The 22,821-nt window shown below is 48.3% G+C and overlaps 1 protein-coding gene across 2 annotated transcripts in view; it reads left to right on the forward strand.

Moving 5' to 3' along the window:
* DOCK1 (dedicator of cytokinesis 1) overlaps positions 1-22,821 on the forward strand; it is a 491,675-nt gene that overhangs the window by 391,219 nt on the left and 77,635 nt on the right. For both annotated transcript variants that reach the window (XM_044240731.1, XM_044240732.1), the window contains exons 30-32: positions 642-720; positions 5,823-5,923; positions 14,998-15,056. In XM_044240731.1, coding sequence (XP_044096666.1) covers positions 642-720; positions 5,823-5,923; positions 14,998-15,056 — 239 coding nt within the window. The remainder of the gene's footprint in view (positions 1-641; positions 721-5,822; positions 5,924-14,997; positions 15,057-22,821) is intronic.

A 22,821-nucleotide genomic window follows, 5' to 3' on the forward strand; every position in this document is an offset into this window, starting at 1 on the left:
CTGATAGATGGTGTATCACAGCACTTTCTTTTTTTTTTTTTTTTTTTAATATTTTATTTATTTATTTGACAGAGAGATCACAAGTAGGCAGAGAGGTAGGCAGAGAGAGAGGAAGAGAAGCAGGCCCCTGCAGAGGAGAGAGCCCGATGTGGGGCTTGATCCCAGGACCCTGGGATCATGACCCGAGCTGAAGGCAGAGGCTTTAACCCACTGAGCCACCCAGGTGCCCCAGCACTTTCAAATGCTTACCTGTAAAAAGCCTGCAAAGCAAAGACCAGTTTAATAATGTTCCATGAAGACATGGTGACTTGACAGGAGGCTTTAATTATCACCTTTTCCTTTCTTTTAAAAAAAAATTGGGTTGTTTTTTTTTTTTAAGTGGTACTTTTCATATGTTACTTTCAGATGCTAGCATTTTGGTCTGTTTCTTTTATTCTGCATGTGCTGATTTCCTTGATCAATTTAGAGCACATATGCGTATAATTCTCTGGGCTTTTTATTGGCACAACCTCATAGCTTTTCACAGGACTTCGAGCGCTCACTTTCCAGACAGACGCAGGCTGTGTCTCATTGAAATGCCAAGCTGACAGAGGTGCCGAGCCTAAGTGTGTAATTATGTAATTTTCTCTTGATCTTTTCAGAGTCTTCCTGCGAGCGATTAATCAGTATGCAGATATGCTGAACAAAAAATTTCTGGATCAAGCCAACTTTGAGCTACAGGTAAGAGAAGAGGTAGACGTGCCCTTTGTTGGGAAATATGCTAAAACAAATTGCTGGTCAGAGCCAATATCTTGGATTTCTAATCCCCGAACTTAATTGGTTTCCCATGCAAGGTATGGAAATGGAATTTACAAGATGTACTATTGGAACCCGAGGACTGAAAATTACACCTTTGGAGTATTTGCTCGATTAGCAAGGAGGGAGATGGAGCGGTTTCAGAGCAAAAGTAGGAATCAGAGTGACACGTCGGGAGTGAGCAGACAGGCCACCCACGGGTGTGGTAGCAGAGAGGCTGACTCAGACCCATACTGTCCACACGTCAGGAGGGAGGGCTCTGCAGACGGGGCCAAGCGGGTTTGCATCCCTGAGGTCTGCTGGCTTGGAGAACTGGGTTCTCTGTGGGTGCTACCTGCAGTGGCCTTTCCCTGCACAGACCCTCCCCCAGACCCTCCCCCACATGGCTCTGGGTTGCGTCAGCCCATCGATGGGTTTGGGCCCTGTTTCTTCAGTGCTTGAGGGGAGAGGCGGGGGAGGGAGAGGGAGGCTGTGTGTGTGTGTGTGTGTGTGTGTGTGTGTGTGAATGATAAGGATTGATGTTGCCTGGCATGATTTACCACACATCTGGAGTTTGTGACTTTCAGTTTCATTGCACTCTGGGTGTATAATGATCTATCTGCTAATAATGATTTTTTTTTATTATGCAATCTACTAAAGTTTGTTAATTAAAAAAAAAAAATCCAGATGTAAATGGTACTAGTTTCCCTGGGCAGGACTCTTCATTGAGATGGAACCCATGCCTGTATTTCCTTAATAATTTTTAAATGGTAAATGTCTGTTCTATCTACACTGTGGAATATAAGTGTATATTAATGTATCAAGAACTGTAGATCTAAAGTGTTACTATTTTTATTTTTTACAATATTTAGGATTGTATCATTTTCTCTGCTTAATGCTTATTTTCCCACATCCTAAAACACAGGTCTATGCTCATTGTAAAATATTCAGGCACTGCAAACCAGCACATCAGGTGAAATATGAAAGACCCCTCCTCACCCTTTTCCCCTCTGCGGAGTGACTTTTAACTAACTGTGGGCGCTTCCTGATACCTAGTTAAGCATTCATCCAGACCTGTGCGTGCTTTCTTTCGGCTTTTAAAGCTAATCGGATTATATTCTGTACTTTTTGCTCTGTTCCGTCGCACTTAGCGATATATATGTACCAGTGTTTGCGCAGGCCCTCCTGCACGGAGGACCTCCACGCCGTGCCGGGTTGTCCCTGCTGTAGGCAATGCCTCTCTGTGCTGCATTGCTGTGAACGGGCTCCTGGAAGGGTAGCTGCCAGGCGGAGTGGTAAGAAAGTGTACGTGAATGGACACCGATACATTATCCTCTGTAGCAATTTACAATCCCATCAACCTTCTTTGAGAGCAGCCACTCTCTAAAACCATCTCCAGGACCAATTTCTTTAAAATTGTTGTTTCTTATTTTTGTTGGAATTTCTCTGATTGCTACTTAGGCTGAGAATACTTACTGTCTGTGTGATTTCTACTGTGAACTGACTGATCATTCCCTATACTCATTTTTCTAATGGGCTATTTGTCCTTCTTTTCTCTAAGTTGAAATTCGTAATATAGCCTAGTCATGGGTTTAGGCTTATCATATAGAAATTTTTAATTTTTCTGCAGTCGAATCTGTCATTTCTTTTAATGCCGCTTTGGTTTTATGTTTTGCTTGGCAAATCCTTCTTTGCCTCAGCGTTATAAAGGTAACTATTTTTTTACATAGTTAGTATGTGCTAATACCTTTATAATTCTGCCTTTTTTAAAAAACTTCCTGATGATTAATTTACCTGGAATTTTTTTGTTAGTGTTAGAGCTAACAGTTTAAACTTCACTTTTTCCCATATCATTTCATGAATAGATTTAAAACGCCACTGTAAAAACGGTGATTTAAAACACCACCGTAAAAAACACAATTGCAAATGTGTGTGTGTGTGTGCGCGCGTGTGCATCCATTCAATTCCCTGCGTTATTCCCTTCTGGTTTTATATACCCTGCTAGTAGAGCCAGGACTTCCCCATTAGTTTGCCATTGCAAAACCATCTTGGTTTCTCTTTTGTATTTCCTTTCCTTTCCTTTTTTTTTTAAGATTTTATTAGTTTATTTGACAGAGAGAGTGCACAAGCAGGGGGAGTGGCTGGCAGAGGCAGAGAGAGCAGCAGACTCCCCGGAGCCCAACATGGGGCTCGATCCCAGGACCCTGAGATCATGACCTGAGCTGAAGACAGACCCTTAACCAACTGAGCCACCCAGGCACCCCTTTTGTATTTCGTTTTTCCATCCGAAATGCAAGATCAGCTTGTTAGCCTTACTTTTTCAAAACACTGCATTTATTTATTGGGAAGCCATTGAGTTGGTAAATAAATGAAGGCGAACTGTTACAGGATGAGGGGGAGTACTTCGCAGTATTTCTTTTTTCCCATCCCATACAGGAGTATTTAGGTCGTCTTTTTGTGTCCTTCATTAGGGTTTTCCATTTTACCCCCATGAGCCTCACGCCGTCCTCGCTGGGTCGATGTCGTGCCTCGGAAGGGTGGCTGCTGTGAGTCTGGGCTCCTTTTCCCCAGCGTGTCTGTTGTCGCTGCTCTTGTGCACGGTTTCCTGAGGAAGGACCCGAGGCTGCTTCCCTCACGCGTACACACCTTGGTGGCCCTGTGTTCTATGGGCCAACATAGCACCTTGGCCGTTGGGGAGCGTGAAGTGCGTCGGGCCTGCCATTCCAGCCGGCAGCAGCCGCCCCTGCCCACCCTCAGGTGGAGGGCTTGGGTGTCGTACGGCGGCAGCGGCCTTCAGTGTGAGCTCCGGGGAGCTGGGGCTCCGACGGGCTCCGACGGGCACGCTGCTATGTTCTTACATCGTTGTGTTCACCGCACAGTTCTGTCTACTGACGCCTCCTCCTCCCTGAACTCATCAACCCCGAGGGCTGCCAGCTGCTTCCCCGTCGGTGTCCCCGTGCTCCAGCCCAGCCTGCCTCCCGTTCCCATCAATACAGCACAAAGGACCCTCATCCAATACCCCCCAGTGCTATAATGCATATTTCCTATAAACAGGAACTTTCTCCTGCATAACTACTGTAAAAGGACCCACACCAAGGTCACATTATTACTACCAGTGCTCAGACCCTGTTCAAGTTCGGACACCCCAGTCACAGCTTGGCATACCTCCAATCACGCAGGGCATGCTGTTTTATGGCTTGTATTTTTATGTGATTTTTTTATGACTTTTTAAAGATTTTTAATTTTTTAAGAGAGAACGTGCACAAGAGAGTGAGCACGAGCAGGGGAAGGGGAGAGGGAGAGAGAGAAAGAAGCAGACTCCCTGCTGAGCAGGAAGCCCCACATGGGCTCCATCCCGGGACACCCCACTCGAGACTGTCCGTCACGTTTAACCCATGGCTTTGTGCGAGTCTCTGCACCGCATCCAGGAAGCAGGGGCCCCGCACTTACTTGGACAATTCTGCAGCCATCCAGCGAGCTGCTGTGCTACTGAAGAAAGTGCCCCGTTCGTGAAAAGTGTTAGGTAAATGGAAGACCGCACATTCTTACAACTAGGCTCTAAAATTCCCACTTACTTCACAGGGGACCAAAAATAGAGTCGCTACTGTTTATTTTTACATAGCCTTTTGCGACTGTCTCATTTGATATAATAAATATTTTTCCTATTTGGTAAACAAGAAAACCCACACCCCCAGGTTTCTTCTCAAGATTGTGGAAGCCTTTCGAGCTTGGACGTGTGATGGGAGCTCTCTCCAGTCTCTTTCCCTCCTGGGAGCAGGGGGAAGCCCCCCCACCCCGCCCCAGACTGTCCTCTGGAACAAGCTTGGTGGGTGCAGGAATTACGTGTAAAGGCCAGGAGTATGTCCAAATCATCGCTGTGTGATCCGAGAATTCTTCCTGCGTCATGATGTTCTTGACCTGGTCTTAAGCACTGATCCAACCAGGGCTGTTAGTTCCATGACTTTAAGAATCTACACATGATGATGCTATTAATTAATTTCAGCGGGGAGGGGCAGAGGGCTAAGGGGAGAATCTCAAGCAGACTCCCCGCGAGCAGGGAGCCCGACGCAGGGCTCGATCTCAGTTCCCTGAGATCACGACCTGAGCCCTAACCAAGAGTCAGACACTCAGCTGACTGAGCCACCCAGGCGCCCCCATAATGACACTGTTAAGACAGTAAGTCTAGGTTACTGTGTTCAAGTAGACCAAACTTCCACAGGTCAGAGCTTTATAACAAAATTATTTCAGGGGCTCCTGCGTGGCTCAGTGGGTTAAAGCCTCTGCCTTCGGCTCAGTCATGATCCCAGGGTCCCGGGATCAAGCCCCGCATCGGGCTCTCTGCTTGGCAGGAAGTTTGCTTCCCTTCCTTTCTCTCTGCCTGCCTCTCTGCCTACTTGTGATTTCCTATTTGTGATCTCTGTCTGTCAAATAAATAAATAAAATCTTTTTAAAAAAATCATTTCATAGTAAATCATCTGTTAAGCCATATATCATCTGTAGGTCTTTGAAATATAAAATGTTCAAAGTTTTTCCAACTTGCTTCCTTAGTTATCTAGTATTTCTGGACATTTTTGGTACCTGAAAAAGTCATAAATTATAGAAATCTATCTACTGGTAAGGAAGGGGCTCCATGATACCCCAGTAACAGGAACCGACATTATCATGTCCTTACTGCTTGCTCCGCAGCCCCCATCCCCGCCCCTGCCGAAGCCTCTCCCCTGTTCACACCTGTGACCCTCTGGCAACCCCAGGAGACGGACACTGTGAGACTCCCCTGTTACCTCTCAGGAAACCAAGGCCCCAGGAGATTAGATTACTTGCCCGAGGAGGTGGCAGAGCTAGGATTTGAGGACGCGCACTGTGACCTCGGTGCCCACACGTGGCCGTGAACCACACTGTGGCCGGCTGGCTCTCCACCTGCCTAGAGTGGGTGTGGATTTCTAAACATTTCAGAAGAGTGTACAGGAAAATGAGGAACGCCTCTGAGCGTTCTGAGACCCGCTAGTAAGCTATCCGGCACTCAGCATTTCCCCTTTTTTGGTTTTCAGCTTTGGAACAATTACTTCCACCTGGCTGTTGCTTTCCTCACTCAGGAGTCCTTGCAACTGGAGAATTTTTCAAGCGCGAAGAGAGCCAAAATCCTTAACAAGTAAGTCTGCGTCCAGCCCTGAAATCACGGGCAGGAGCCTGTAAATCTGTTAGCATCATTTCTGGGTCATGTCTAAACCAGCTGGGTGTGCACCTGAAGATGCAATCCTTGTGTCATGAAAGGTCGGTTCCAAATCCCGACTCTGGTGCTGCCTTTTCTAGCCCACGAATCAAGATCTAAAACTGCAGGGTCCTTCTCATGAGTTCTAGTCATTGTCACTCACCACCGCTAGCACCACCCAGAATGGGCGTTTCAGGAGATAATCACTTCTGCTCTGCACCGTCCTGATGTCTTTCCACATGTGCTTTTCTTTATTGTCTGCTGTGCAATGATCCTTCGAGAAAGGAAGCATCTCGTGCAAGCGGTCGGCACCGCTGGGATTGTTGGAGAACACCGTGAGAGTGAGAGCTGCCCAGGGTCTCCTCCTTTGAGAGAGGTTACCCAGGTCCTGCTCGAGGTGGGAGATCCAAAGGGCTAGACTAGTTCTTGGGTGATCCGAACCTCGCAGGAGCCCTGCGTCGCTGCCTTGGTCCTTCAGTTCTGAGTCCTGCCTGGCTCCTGGCTCAGGACAAAGAAAAGAATCCTGCCATGCTTTCTGTCCGTGGGTGCCCTGGAGGGTCTTGCCCCCTCTCTGCCTCAGTTTCCCTAACTTCTCTCTTCTGAGCACTCCTTTCATAAATACTTGAAAGAGTTCTCTTGCTGCTCCCATGTCTCCGTGTCCCCGGATCCTGCGTGTCGTTTCATAATTCCTCTGCTTTGCGTTGACTTTTCTAAGACTTTGTCCCTCCCTGACACTGGGGACTGCAGAGGGAGTCTCAGAAGATGGCGAAAGCGCGGCTCAGCGCCCCTCCTGCTCTTTGAGCACGTCTCTCACTTGCTGGCCTCACCAGAAGCACATCATCCCTTCAAAGTGAGAATGATGTCAGCAAATATTTATCGAACTTGTACGCCAGTGACTTTCTAAGCGCCCCGAGTGCAGTTTTCATACATCACCATTAAAACCAGAACAGAAGTTGTTCACTGGATTCCCTTCTCATCTTTAACTTTCCAGAAAGGAAGGTGAAACATGTTTGAACAAGTCACATGGCCGGTGCTACACGCCCAGTCATTCTAAGCCAGGCAGTTCTGAGCCAAGGTGTTCACCCGCCGGTCACTGCTGGGAAGGCGGGCTCTGCCTTCCCGCAGACCACGTGGGGTCTGACTGCCAGCCCTGGCTCCAGAGACAGACGCCAGGTGGCACCTTCTGGGGACTGGCTCCGTCGGGAAGCTTCCACTTTGCCAAATTTACATCTTCTCAGGGCTCATGTGAAGTTAGGGATGGTACCTGGTGGCTGTCTCTGCCCTTGTTTCGATGTGCTCATGCTGGAAATTTCCATAGTAGAGGCAGAGATAACTCACACGCTCTGAGCACCACACAGCTTACTCACAGCCAACCCCGGCACCTGCGACGCCTTGTTATCCAGTCCCGCGGAAGGACAGCTAGGACGTGGCAGGTGGATTTCGTGTGTGCAGGAGTCGCTGTGCGGTGAGGTTGGAATCCAGACCCAGCTCCAGCCAGCAGCACAACCCGTTCTCTGCCAAGCGCACAGCGTGGCCAACCCTTCAAGATGCCTGTAGGACAAGAGAATTTAAACCAGAAATCTGTCTTAAAAGAGCTGGCATCTCCTGTGAGGTTTTTAGAGTAAAACCATTGATTCCGAGCTTTCTCCAGGCCAGGGCCGGGTGACTCTGTGCTGGGCCTCCTTTTGGCCTGCGGATGTTAACAGCCTAAGCTAAAGCCACGTCATACATTCATTGTCCACACAGGGTCCTCAACCGCCAAAGAAAACACTTGCTTCCCACATAGCCCTGTGCCTTCAAAGGGTTCAAAGCCAAGGAAAATGAAACACGGCCAGCTGGTGTCTCCCTTCCAGAGATGCAGGGCTTCCAAATGGAGCTTTGAGTCTTCTTTTCCTCATAACTGTGGCAAGGAGGGACTGCAGATTTTCCCTTTGAAATTTTCTCATGGATTCCCCTAGGGGGAGTGGGGAACCCAAGCGTTTTAGAAATTGTCTTTGCAAGACTCTGGCAGGACGGCCTCAGCCCCTTATGCACCCTGAGGGGCCCTCTCCCAGGGACCTAGGCTCGGTGTGTGGCCATGATGGGCCACCAGGCAGAAGTGTTCTCTGTCGGAGACAAGCTCCTGTGGGCTGGGAGGCTGTGTGCCTCAGACATGTGGCCGGTTCACCTGTGCTTGTTGTACTCATCTTGCCCCTGTCTCTGCCTTAAACACTTGATAATCAATGTGCCGTTTTAGTTCTAAATACCAAAATCTACATAAGACATATTTGAAGTCATCTACCCACATGGTTCAATTTCCCCAGTGCCTAGAAAGGTTTTAATCTGCTTCAAGTGGTTCTAGTGAAAAGGGATCGTGTGCCTGTCCCGTCCGTGCTCAGGGTCCTGGTGCTCGGGATGCCAAGGTGAGAAGTTCACAGTCTTGGGCAGGTGGGTGATCACATGGAGTGTCAGTGCCCAGCGGGTGCCCTGATAGCCTGCACATGGACATTTGGGAGTGGACGGGGGGTGCCCCAAGGCCTCTGGTGGGAGAGGCTTCCAGACTGGGTGGGGTAGGAACAGGGAGGTTAGCAGGTTGGCGGGCTGAGCCACGGGCCCACGGACAGCCAATCCTCAAAGGAGACATCAAGCCCCCAAGGCCATGGCCTGCTTCATGAGCTGAGAGATGCGCTGGATTGTTGAAGTGTGAGTGAGTGGCTAGACCCTGCTGGCTTGGGGCAGAGTGGGAGGCCCAGTGATCTGGGAATCGACCTCACGGGTCTCAGCAAAGGGCCTGGTGCTGACACAGGGCACACCCGGTAATTCACCTGGCTCTCTCTTTCTAGAGGGGAAACCCGTGAGCTCTGAAGGCAGAAGGATGCCACCCCCCTTCAGGAGCCTCTGGCTGCCTCCCTTTGGGCCAGTCTGCTGCTCTAGGGTTCCTGAAGTCAACTAAATGCATCTCTGAGGGAGGGCTTCAGTGAGGAACTCCGCTGCCTTCACACCCTTCACACTCCTGCCTGCCCTTCTCTTCCTCTCTGCCAAGCTACCATCTGCTCCTGTCTGCCTGGCTAACGACATGGGGCCCCAGACAATAGGAAACCCCAGGGGCAGAAGATCTACCTGCTCATTCCCTCACGTGAAGCTCTCTGCCCTCCTGATGACCTAGGTTGGGGAGATAATTAGGGTATTCATTCCAGAGACATTCCCCAATGTGTATGGAAGTAGCATAAAATAATGGGCCAGACCATGCAGAGAACTGATTATATCAAACCCAAACTGAGTATGAGATTTTCCAATGAACCACAAAATAAATAACCACCAGGAATCAAAGTCTATAATAAGAGAATGTAACTGACTCAGCCTTCAGACACCCTTGGTGCTAGTGACTCCCAGCAAAGGATAGAGGTGTCACAGGCATGAGAAAACTGACCATTATTTCTCCTCACCCCATCCCCCACCCCCACCCCCACCCCCAGCCTTTGACATTACGGGGACTTAGGGAATATGATTCAGATAGAAAAAAGTTGGCTGTTCATCAGCAGCCAGCTTGACCACGTTAGTATGCAGGACATGTGTGTCCTCGTGTGGGACAATGTGACCCGTGACTGCAAACAGCCTTCTGTGTTCAGGACCAGACTTCGTGCTGGAAGAGAAAGGGGTTCTGGCACCAGGCATCCGACATATCGAAGCATAAAAGGCTCACTTAAAATTTTCAGCCCGAGAGTCAAGTTTGAAGGCCAACCCCAGGTCCATGCATTTGAACCTGTGTGCGGAGAGCACCCTCCATGAAGACCGTCTCCTCGGCTGGTCTCCACGCTGAATCTCATCTTTATTTACTTATTTCTATGTGTTTTTTCGTGCAGGAGTCACACCCTCTGAGAGGACAGGTTTTGCGACCAGGTGGAAATTCCATATACACGAAGATCTCCATCTTTCTGAGCACGGGGTTCTGAGATGTTCGTGTGTTAGGTCAAACTAAAGACATTGCTTTTAGGGAAACCCAAACAAAGCTGCAAAAAGCCCCGCCTTGCAGTGTGGGCTGATCTGAAGCTGGGATTGGGGACCCCCGATTATAATAAGGAATGGTTTAGGAAGTAGAGTTTGTGTTTATGCTCATTGGTTAAGAGACTCCAATTATTCAAAATAACTCCACTCTAAACCAGAATTAGCAGGGGGCCCAGGGAGACAGATTTAATGAACAGTGACCTGTGCCAAGTCCCTGGCCAAGGGAGGTGTCCCATGTGCTCTGTCCACATGGTAAAACTTGGACGGCGCAGGGCACCGTGGCACATGCAAGCCCTGTGTGTAATAAACTTGATTCCCTGGGTCACAGATGGGGCCCCACCTCCTCTCACCTCCCCCCAGGGACTTGCCATTCAACCCAACACATCTTGCCTCACCATGTCCCTCCAGCAACCTCTGTGTCTGTCCGCCTTCTTCAGCCTCCACCTACTCCCCACACGATCTTCCTCTTTCCTTTCTCTGCAGAGCCCCATGGAGATTTTCCTCCCCCTTTCTGGTGTCTCTGTTCCCTCGTCAGGCTCATAATCCTCCATTAGACCTTTAAGAGGGGGAGCCCCTCACGCCTTGGTCTTTGGGCTTCTCATTGCATCCTCCCTCCGTCAGATGGCGCGTTTCAGCTCTGCATCTCGACCCTTCCTTGGGCCATGATGGCAGCTTAATGGGTTTTTGTATTTGTTCCCTACGGTCATCTGCCCTCAAAGTTAACAGAGCCTGGACAGCTAAGACCTACGGAAATTTATTGTCTCCCAGGTCAGGGGGCCAGGAGTCCAGATCAAGGCGTGGGCAGAGGTGGTTCCTTCTGGAGGCTCAGAGAGAGAACATGCTCTGTGCCTCTCACTGCTGGTGGTTGTCCCCAGGCCTTGGCACTCCTTGGCTCCACACTCGACCTCGTCTTCTCGTGGCCTTCTTCCCATGTCTCCAAATATCCCTCCCCTTATAAGGATGCCAGTCCTTGGTCTTAACTCCCCTCTGACATCTGCAGTCCAGTATGATGTCACCTTAACCTGGCAACACCTGCAAAGTCCCTATTTCCAGATGTGGTCCCCTTTACAGGTCCCAGGGTTTCAGACTTGAACATGGTATTGTGGAGGACATAGTTCAACCCACAACAGTCATGCCCAACACATTTTTTTTTTCAGTGAAATAAAATGTAAGAAAGCATCCAAATTTACTGAAGATAGTACGGTTAGCTGTTAATTTCGTAAAACAGTCCCACACAGATACTTATATGTGCGCTGCTTAGTGAAGTAAATCCTACTTCTTATTTCAAAAATAGTTAGAAAATGAATCTTTAAAAAGCTGCCTCTGTGGCCTTTGGTCACACTGTATCACCCTTGGTCTCTTAAAGGGAACGAGCAGGCTCTCTGTCTTCTAGCCATATATCGTCTTTTGGTCCACATACTTACCTACCCTGTCCCTGCCACAGGGCCTTTGCACCTGCTGGTCCATCTGCCCAGAATGCTCTTCCTTCCCTTCTGCCTGGATTCTGTCTTTCCTTCTTCATATCTGAGGGTCAGTTGTCCCAGGGAACTGCCTCGGCAGTCTGGGCCCACTGTTACACTCTCACTCCTATTTTTCCTAAAGGGCCATGATCACAGACTTCGAAGGACTACTGTATGTACCTATGTGTGTGTTGTTCTAGTGTGATTATTTGTTTAATGTCTGCTGCCATGCTACTAGAGCCCGAAGGTCTGTGGACTTTGTTCTCCATGTTATATTACTTCTCCCATAATAGCTCTAAGCCTGGCCTCCAGTGGGTATTCAGTAATTAGTACATCAGTGAGTAATGTTCCCTGAATGAATCAATGTAAATGACCATTGTAACCATGAGGGGGTTCCTGTGATGAGGTCTCGTCTGGGCTTTTAAGGAAGCAGCTAGCCTGGCTTGAGTGCTCTCTAGGACATACATCATGTCTCTCATTCTCTGAAACTCCTGGGAGATGAACATCATACATCATTATTCCAGTACTACAGATGAGGAGACTGAGGGTCAGAGTGGCCAGGTCACTGGCCCAGAGTGCTTAGATTTAGGCGCAGGTCAAGCCTTAACCCCAGGCCTGAGCTATCTGTGGTGGACATGGGTTTTCTGCTTTTGGGGATGAAGATTCATAAAACCAGGAGCTGAGATAAGGCCCCAGAGACCAGATTCATGCTCTTTTAGCCCAGCGTTCTGAGGCTGGATGTGGACTGCAGCTTTGGCTGTGGGAAGCTTGCCTCCTCAGCGGCCCCCTTGGCAGCCTTCAGCTGCGCTCTGACTTGTGTGTGTGGTGGGTAGGGCGTCATGGGACGCGCCAGGTGACTCTGCTTCTGCTGCTGTATCCTTGTGGGGTCAGGTGCAGTGGTTCAGCTCCGGGAATCTCTGCTTCCTCAGTGGAAAGAGGGCCTCGGCAGCTTCTCTCTGCTCACCTGGTAGTCTTGTTACCTGAGTCAGATGAGACCAGGGCCCTTTGAGAGATGTGACATAGCGCTGTGCCGTGCCGTCATGGAGGTCCGGACTTGCCAGGCTTCGAGATGTGCGCCATGGGGCTGGGCACGGACCTTGGGGTCTGAAGATCGGGTTCTCTTTCTTTTCTCCTTGCCTGTGACTCGGCCAAGTCCTTTGGCTTCTCCCTCTAGGACCGCTTCCATTCCCTCCTCAAATGTCAGTTGTCAGAGCTGAACTTGGCTGTGCTCTGTAAGGCTGCCACCAGTCCTGGGAGCCCGTGGCTGTGTAAGGAGCACGGGTCCCCGCACTCCCCATCACCGCTGCTCTCTCCTCCCCAGGAGGAAGGTATGAACGGTTCGGGAGTCCCTCTTGAGGTCTGGTGGCAGCCGTAACTGGATTGGGGGATTACACTGAGATGCGTATAGATTCATCAAAGCTGCCTTCTTATAAAAACTAAAGAAAAGATCAGTCTGTCTGTCAGAGAGTCAGCCCTGCCCCTCACCTTCCAGCGCCTTGTTCCACTCGTTACCTTTGTTCTGGCTCTGAGTACCTTTGTCTTATTTGAGTATGAAAACAGCATTTTTAGCCCCTTGCTACAGCAGGCCTGGACCTAGCGAGGGCTGTGCTCTCCGGTCTTTGTTGATCCCCCATCCCCCATCCTCCAATCCTGTGAGGACATGTCATTTTCCACATCCAGGACAGAAGAGTGTCACTGGGAAATGGGCATCGGACATCCACGAGCATGTCACCCTCTGCCAACCCCACAAGGAGAGAGGGTGTCCAGGGAGAGGCAGGAGTGGTGAGGCTTCCCTCTCCACGTGGGCCTCCTGGTCTCCAGGTGTCCACCCCAGCTCGGGGGAAATGGCACGTCACTGCAGGACACCAGACATTGGGTCACTCCGAATGACCCAAACCACGTAGCATTTTAGCCATCCTGAGAGATTATTCCAGAGCCAGAAGGAACCGCTCAGCCGTTGGAAGAGTATTTAAAGCTTGAGTCAGGTCTGTGGCAGGCCGGCTGCTGTGACCAGCTCGCACCACCTCCGTTGGTCGGGGCGGGGGGAGGGGCGGTGCTCAGGCCGGCTCCGCAGGCTGGGATCTGATGGGGCCTGAACATGTGCTGGCAGGCCCTGGGGGTCGGGCCTGTGACCTGGAGCTCCCCCGGCTCACCACGTGCCCACTGGGCCGAGGCGCCACTCGCCCACCTGCACGGCGAGCACCAGCACTGGGTCTGGGCGTGGCTCTGTGCTGCGCCGTGTGTCTCCCCGGTGGATGCCAGGAGCCTGTCGGCTGTATCCTCTCCCGGCCCCGGGCTGTAGTGGCCGCTGGGGGCCTCTGTCATTTATGCCTGAGCCAGATGGGAATCGGGAAACTGGATCCCCAAGGCCAGGAAGGGTGTACTGAAGGGGGCTTCGATCATATGGACCGGGGGCCATGTGGGGTGCCAGTTAGACAGTGGAGCCTGCTCTCCTGTCACCCCTTGGCTGGGTGCAGTAGCTTTGCTGACAGTGGACAGGCGTCTCCTCCCTGTGGCGCTGGCCATGGCTGCATTCCCCCGACTCTCCCTCTCTCACCCACGTCCGCACTCCTCTCGGGTGGAGAGCCGGAGGTCTGCAGACCTCTCCTGCCGAATGTGACAGCTGGGTGCATAGGGCCCTGGACACTCCTCTACGGTGGCAGCCCTGGACGGCTGTTGGTTGACCGGGAGGCGTTTTGCCTCGAGAGCCCCAATCAGGTCATCTGTGAACAGCCGCTTCCCTTTCCATGTGAGCTGATGTGAGGACGAACAGAGCAGCTTGATGACCTAGCAGCTGCTAAACTGTAATCCTGTACGATAATTGCGCAAATTATTATTTTTAATATAATCAGTTCCTTCCTTAGGCAATAAAGGAAAAACTGAAATTGCTCACAAACTAATAAACGTTTATCTTCTGAAGCATCAAATTCTGTTTACTCACTGAAAGGCACACCTCCTCTGCTGACCCTGTGGGAGGAAAATTAACATTTCTTTTCCCTGATAAACAAAAACAGGAATGTTTGTTGACATCTTTTGGTGCAGAGGCTTCCTTACACTGAAAATGCTAAGGAAGGGTGGGAGGTATTTGAAAGAGGCCTTCCCTGCTCTGATTGTCCACTCTGGGGCTTAACTGTAACCTGTGAGAGCTGGTTTTGTGAGCGGGGCTGGAGGATGTCTTTTGGTGTCTGCAGGGTTCGGATGCTGAGAGCAGGCTCTGAAAACAAGCCTCCCCTCAGGCCAGGGACCCAGGTCGTCCTGTTGCCATTAGAGACTGAAGAAGGAAAATGCCTTCCTCACCCTCCACAACTTCGCCCAAGTTCCCTGTAGGGTAGGGGGGTGGGGGGGAGTTACATAATCAGCGGTGGTGTGGTGGTGTGGGGGGTGATGGGTAGGTGAGACTCCCTTGGCTGGATTCTTCCTCCTTCATTTCCCTTTGGTGGCAAGAGAAGCTTTGATCTCTCTTTGTTTGTCTCGTGCTGGGAGACTTTCATTTCACTTAAAAATAATCTGAGTCTGATTTTCAAATGCTCAAAAGAGTGACTCAGCCTTTCCCTTGTCCTCGGTTCCCAGGTATGGAGATATGAGGAGGCAGATCGGCTTCGAAATCAGAGACATGTGGTACAACCTCGGTGAGTAGCTGGGAATTGGGGAACCGTGGTGACTCTCCTGAACCTGTGGTGGGCAATGACATTGGCCCTGGCTCTCAGCTGGGGAGTCTTGAAAGTCTGGATTGCTTCTCTATCTCAGAGAGCAATTGCTACCTTTGCAATAGTTGTTTTCGGTAAGTAAGACGTAGGAAGAAACTCTGAACCGTGGGGCACATGGAAAAATCAGTAAGAGTGCCCCTCTGTCAGGTGAACACGGCTCTGCCTTGAAATTTCTTGCGTCCGGGCCTCACGAACATTCACCCCGCTTCCAGGCATCAGACCAGGTGACCGGGTGGCTCATCCCACCGCACAAGACCCACTGCTTACTGAATTCAGGTGATCACGTTTTACCCTCAAACGGGTTTTTTTGGCCTGCTCCAAACCGGACGCGGTGTGTAGGTACACTGCCCCCCGGTGGTGACAGTAGGACATGCTCGCACACTGAGAGCACACTAGGGCTCCGTGTGCTCAGATGAGAATTAAGGTAGGTGTGTGTCACTACAAACTTCCCTCTTACTACTGCTTTCGCTGCATCTCGGGCACTTTGGTAGATTTTGTTTTCATTTTCATTTGTCTCAAGGTATTTTCTGATTTCCCAGTTGATGGGAAATGACCCATTGGTTATTCAGGAACAGGCTTTTTAATTTCCTCTGTTTGTGAATTTTCTAATTTTCCTTTTGTTTTTGATTTCTGATTTCATTCCATGGTTGTTGGTATGACTTCAGTCTCCTTAAATTTGTTAAGAAATGTTTTATGACCTAAGATGAGACATATCTGAGGGATACTTCGTGTGCTCTTGAGAAAACCGTGATTCTTTTGCTTCTGAGTGGAATGTTCTAGGTGTCTGTTAGGTCCATTTGGTCTATAATGTTGCCTTAATCAGTAAATGTAAACAATCTAACCTTACACCTCCAGGAACTATAAAAAAAAACAAAAAGTCAGCAAAGGGAAGAAAATAATAAAGTTTAGAGCAGAAATAAATGAAATCGAGAATGAAAAAAATCAATAGAAAATTCAACACAACTAGAGTTCATTTTTTGAAAAGATAAACAAAATTGACCAACCTTTAGCTAGATTAACTAAGAACAGAGGAGACATAAGTAAATAAAATCAGAAATGGAAGCAGAACCATTACAATCAATACCACAGAATAAAAAGGGTCAAAAGAGGCTACTATGAATGATTATTCATCAGTCAACCTTGAGGAAATGGACAAATTCCTAGAAACATGCAGCCTACCAAGACTGCATTATGAAGAGACAGAAAATCTGAACAGACAGATGACATGTAATCAGCAATCAAAAACTTACCAACAAAGAAAAGCCTAGGACCGGATAGCTTCAGTGATGAATTCTACCCAACATTTAAAGAACTAAAGCCAGTCCTTCTCAGACTCTTTCAGAACATTGAAGAAAAGGGAACACTTCCCAACGCATTTTATGAGGCAAGCTTTACCCTGATAATGAAGCCAGATAAAGACACTACAAGAAAAGGAAACTATAGGCCACTGTCTGTCATGAACATAGATGTAAAAATCCACCAGAAAATACTAGCAAACTAAATTCTGCAGCACATCAATGGGATCATACCCCATGATCAAGTGGGATTTTTCCTTGGGATACGAGGATTGTTCTGCATACACACGCTAACAAAAGTAATACACTGCATTTACAGATTGGAGTATAAAAGTCTTATGATTATTTCAATAGACACAGAAAAAGCATTTGATGAAATTTAATAGCCTTTCATGTTAGAAACTCAACAAACTGGGTGTGGAAATAATGTACCTTAACGTGACAAAGGCCATATAGGACAACCCCACACCTAAGATACTCAGGAGTGAAGAACTGAAAGCTTTTCCTGTAAGATCTGGAACACAAGGGGGCCCACTTTCTTGTTCCTATTCAGCATAGTACGGGAAGTCCCAGCCAAAGCTATTGGGCAAGAAAAAGCAATAAAATCCATCAAGATCACAAAGGAAGAAGTGAAATTATCTGTTTATAGAAGGCATAATCGTTTATATAGAAAACTCTAAAGACTCCATCAAAAATGCTATTAGAACTAACAGATTAAGAAAACTCGCAGCATGCAAAATGAGCATAGGAAAACCAGTTGCATTTCTATGTACTAACAACTGTCTGGAAAGGAAATTAAGAAAATAATCCCATTTCCAGTAGTGTCAAAATGAACAAAATACTAAAAGTAAACTTAAAACAAGGAGGTGAAAGACCTAAACAGTGAAAGGCACAAAAAGTCAATGACAGAAATGAAGGAAGAAACAAATAAATATAAAGACACCTCATCTTTGTAGATTGTAAGACTTGATAGTGTTAAAATGTCCATATTACCCCAAGCAGTCTGTAGGCTCAATGCTATCTCCATCAAAATTCCAATGGCGTTTTTCACAGACATTAAAAAATAAGATTCCTAAACTCATATGGAACCACAAAAGACCCTAAGTCACCAAAGCAGTCCTGACAAAGAACAAAAGTGGAGGCATCATACCTCCTGACTTCAGAATATGTGACGAAGCTGCAGGAGTCAGAATACTCTAGTATTCTAGGCAGACACAGAGACCAACAGGACAGGAAAGAGAGCCCAGACCTAAACCCGCACGTATGCAATCCCCTGACCTTAGACAAGAGACCTGAGAACACACAATGGGGAAAGGGTCACCACTTTGATAAATGGGGTTGGGAAAACTGGGTGTCCACATGCAAAGGGAAGAAGCTGGACCGTTGGCTAACATCATACCCCAAACCAACTCATAATGGACTAAAAACTTAAACACAAGACTCCAAACCTTAAAACTCTAAAAGAAACCATAGGAGAAAAGCTTCTTGATACTGGTCTTGGCGGTGATTTCTTGGAAATGACAGCAAAAGCAAAAATAGACAAGTAGGACTACGTCAAACTCAAAAGCTCCTGCACAGTAAAGGCAGCAATCAGCAAAATGAAAGACACTCAGTGGAATGAGAGAGAACAGTTGCAAACCATAGATCTGCTAAAGGGTTAGTTTCCAAAATGTATTTGGAAAACTTACAACTTAATAGCAAAAAAAAACCCCACCAATTTAAAAACAAACGGACCAAGGACTTGAACTAACATTTCTCCAAGGAAAAAATGCAAATGACCAATAGGTATGAAAAGGTAAGCAACATCATTGACCATCAAGGAAATGCAAATCAGAACCCCAGGGAGCTGTCCCCTCACACCTGTTAGGATGGCTATTACGAAAAAAGCCGAAGATAACAAGTGTCAGCCAGGATTTACAGAAGTTTGAACACTTGCACAGAGTTGGTGGGAATGTGGCAAACAGCATGGAGGTTTCTCAAAAGTTAAAAATAGAACTACCTTATGATCCAGCCATCTCCCTTCTGGGGGTACATCCAAATGGATTGAAATCAGGATCTTGATGAGGTATTTGCACACCCGTGTTCATGGCAGCATTATTCACAATAGCCGAGAAATGGAAATAAGCTAAGTGCCCAGCGATGGCTGAATGGATAAAGAAAATGTGGCATGTGCATCTTCAATGGAATTTTATTCAGCTTTATTTTTTTAGTAAAAATGAAATCTTGCCAAATGCAAAAACATTCCACTTATATGAGTTTCTGAAGGGTTATACTCTCAGAAGCCATGAGTAGAATGATGGGGCCAGAGGCAGGGCTGAGGGGAGCAGGAGGGAGTGGGGAGGTTCTGGTTGAAAGGTACAAACTTTCAGTTATGCAAGATGAAAAAGTTCTAGAGATCTGCTATACAACATAACACCCAAAGTTAACAATACTGTGTCCTGCATTTAAAAATTTGTTAAGAGGGTAGATCTCATCTTAAGTGTTCTTATGAGGGTAAACAATAAAAAGAAAAAAGAATATAATAAAACAGTTTTAAAAGATTTTTAAAATTTACTCATTTGAGAGGGAAAGAGTGAGCGAGAGCATGAACGGGGTGGAGGGGTGTCAGAGAGGGAGAAAGATACTCCCCGCTGAGCAGGGAGCCTGATGCGGGGCTCGATCCCAGGACCCCAGGATCATGACCTGAGCTAAAGGCAGACGCTTAACCAACTGATCCACGGAGGAGCCCCAGTAAAATTTTATTAATGAAAATAACATGGGATTCACTGTTAAAATGTTAGTCACTATGCCGTGTAATTCAGTTAGGTAAGCTCCTTAAGGGAATAAAGAACTGGTAATTGGGCATCCTATCACCATCTTGAATGGGTCCTGCACGGACCCGCCTCTCTCCTAGATGAGAACTCTAGGCGTTTTCTAGTTTGGATCATACGGTAGTTCTGTTTCCAGTTGCTGGGGGATGGAACTCTTCCCAGCAACTGTTCTCCACTGTCCGCTCGCTTGGTGCCGAGGCATCCAGGTGCCTTTCTTCAGCCTCACGGAGGGTCCTGTGGAGGGTCCTGTCACTTCCGTGGCATTTCCCATATGAAATGTTCGTTTTGTTTACTTGGCCCGTGAAGCCCGAAATGGCTGCAGAGGCCTCCCCTCCCTGCTCTCCCCAGTGACTCTGTTCTCCTCTCCAAGGAGGCAGGTGTCTGTCCACCTCTCCGTCTAGTTTCCCCATAGCGCCGGGGTTAAATTTGTTCCCCCAAGACTGGAGCAACTCCGTTGCATCCCACCTTGCTCCGTTCTTGAATAGACTCCCGCTGTCTGTGCCGTGGCTAGAGACCTTAGCCAGAAAGATCCCCTGACATATCTCTGTTCCTTGGGAAGAATGCGGCAGGATGATAAACATGGAACATGGTTTTTTCCCTGAAGGTGGGGACCTGGACTCCATCGCTCTCCCGAGGTCCCTCCGAGCAGACGGGGTCAGGGTTTGGGGACCTCGCCTGTAGTCCAGCTTTGCAGTCAGCAAGTTCATGGCCCCTTGTTTTCAGCCTGAGCCAGATTTCCTCACAGGGGGTTGCTGGCTCATCCTTCTTGAGTCCCCGGATGTCAGCAAACGTGTAAAGGCAGGCCCTATCACTTCTGTAGGAAAAGTTAGAATTTCCAAATATCCTTTGTCCACCTGTTTATATGAAGGATGGAGTCTTTTTCAAATGGGTGTTACACGAAAAATAAATGCAAAAGGCCTTGGGGGAAAAGCTATAAGATATTCTATGGATAATGCTAATAACAGAGAGATTAAGGAGTCTGGTTTAAAGTGAGGCAGCAGCTGGGTTCTCAGGGATCAGATTCCAGCACAGAAGCTCTCAGGGGCTGATGATGAGCCTTTCGGATTGGCTCCATCTGCTCGGAACCTGCAGCCGGCGTGCTGTTCGGGGCTCCGGCACTTGAGCACCCCTTAAGGAAACTCTTTGCTGGGTCATTGGAAGGGACTTTCCTGCAGCAGCTTCAATGCCCAGAAGCTGACTTACAGCTCCAGGCTGTCCAGGGGCCTCCTGCATCTCCAAAACTTGCCTTCCCAGGCCTTGTCCTGTCCTTGAACTTCCTGCCAACCGCCCCCCCATCACCCCACCCCCCTTCCCCGGGAAGAGAGGAGGAGCCCTGGCTCCAAGTGAAGACTTGAATCCTACCAGATATTTCTTCCTACCTTGCCTCTACCTGGCCGTGTGGCCTCCCCCATGACCCCGTCTTTCTGGGCTTCCATCCATTTTCTAGGCTGTAAGATAGAGAGGTTGGACCGAAGTTTTCAAGAGCCTTCCAATCCTGACGCTCCATAATTCCTTAGATATGTATGATGATCTCAATAATGAAATGCCAAGGCTTCTAGAACAGGGAGGAGGGCCATCCATGATTCATTTTAATTGATCATGTTCTGACAGATGCATTTGTCATTTGCCCTGCGGAACTCAATGCCAGCAAGGGACCAGACGCAGCCCCAGTAGAGAGCACAGAACAAGGGACCTTTAGAGAGTGGCATGGAGGGAATCGCTGTCTGCTGGCCAAGAGGGAATCCGGGGCTCTCCTAGCTGCCAGCAACCACCTGGCAGGTGCTGTGGGCTTACCTGCCTCCCCATCCCTGCATGTGAGCCTCCAGGCTGTCTCTCAACACACTCGCCCTTCCCAAGAGAGGGGCATCACCCTCTTGTGAATTGTTCAGTTTCATTTCCCAAGTACACACTGTAAGTTGTGTGTTTCCCCCCAAAAGAGAATTTTAGGTATGATTTCCAATGACAGTACTTAAGGAAATGGCCTGATACGTGGTGCATCATTTAGGATAACTAGAGACACCCACCCAGGAAAGTGAAGCGTCGGCCTTCGGCTCGGGTCATGATCCCAGGGTCCTGGGATTGAGTCCCACATCCAGCTCCCTGCTCAGTGGGGAGCCTGCTTTCCCTCTGCCCCTCCCCCTGCTCGTGCGAATGCGTTTTCTCTTTTTCTCTCAAACAAAAATAAATTAAAAAATCCTTAAAAAAAAAGGGAAAAAATAAATAAACTTCTTTTTTCTTGCTTGATAAATAATTTTTTCCCCAACTCCACCCACCCTGGCCCCTTAGTGCTCCCAGGACCCTCCCTTTTGTGAGGATCACCGAAGGGTCACTGCCTGGCAATGGAAGGCTCCAGAACTCAGCTCAAGCCATGACTGGCCTGACTGATGGATGCGGCTGCCTTTATGACTTTTCTTTCTTCTTATAAAAATTTTGTTCCTAGTCATCTCTCTGGTCCCTGAGACTGGCCACCATTTGCAACTGGCCCCATCTCCAGGGTTGTCGTGAAGGAAGGAATAAAAGGCCCGGGGTATTGTGAGCTGCTTTGTGACACCACTTTCAGGCTCTGGGAAAGGCTCGACCTTCTGAGGACGCCCCCTTAGGTGGAAATCAGGTCCTTAAAGCTGTTTTGGAGCAGTTGGTTCCCTTGACATTATCTGTCATTATGCTTCAAATAGGCTGAGTCAAGCAGGAGATCTTTTGATTTGCAAGGTAACGGATGCAGTTAGGAGAGCAAATGTCCCATTGCATCCTGGCAGTGGCTGATTTGAATACGGTGATGAAAGCGGAAGATCTGTGTTCTGCCGCTTTTCAGCCAGGAACCTTGACTCTGGCCTGAGAGGCTGCCAAAAGGTCAAATGTATCATGACCTTGCTGTTCTGGTAACAGCAAGAAATAACCACCAACCAACATGATTGCATTCCTTGCTTGTAAAATAATTGCAGTATTTTGGGAAAATTAAAAACATAATAAAAGGTATCAATTGCCCAAAGGAACTGCCCCGAGCAGCCCATCAGAAGAGCTAAGAGTGGTTCCATGAGGTCACGTCAGGCTGCCTGGCTCTTTCCTACTGCGAACTCAGGTGTTGGAGCCTGCCTTGAATGTCACTGCCAAGGCCCCCGCTCTAGAAGTTTATGACAGCACGTCTCAGTTCCCCAGAATGTACACAACCTATTTTCTACACAGCCTTTTTTTTCTAATGGACTCAGGTTTGGGAACATATTGGCAGCTCGATCTAGCCAGCTCTGCCAACAAAATAAAAATGGAAGTCAGGTATAGTTACCATCTTAAAATTAGTCACCTATCGCACGATGGGGCCTTGAGCCTTTCAAAAGGTCACCAATCACAGAAGCAAAATGAGGGAGTCACGGAAGTAGTATCAGTAAAGGTTTATTGTGCACACACCAAGGAGACAATTAGCAGGCCGAGAGCACTCAAACCAGTACGTGGGGGGAGGCTCAGAGGTATATGTTAGGAAGCAGCTTTTGTCGTGAGAAAGCATGGACTGTTTGTTGCTTATAATATTAGTGATCAGTTATAATTTTAGAATTCTCTTAAATGAGGGGGAATTGGTTCGTGGTTATC

This window comes from Neovison vison, chromosome 2, assembly GCF_020171115.1.
Source record: "Neovison vison isolate M4711 chromosome 2, ASM_NN_V1, whole genome shotgun sequence".
NCBI lineage: Eukaryota > Metazoa > Chordata > Mammalia > Carnivora > Mustelidae > Neogale > Neogale vison.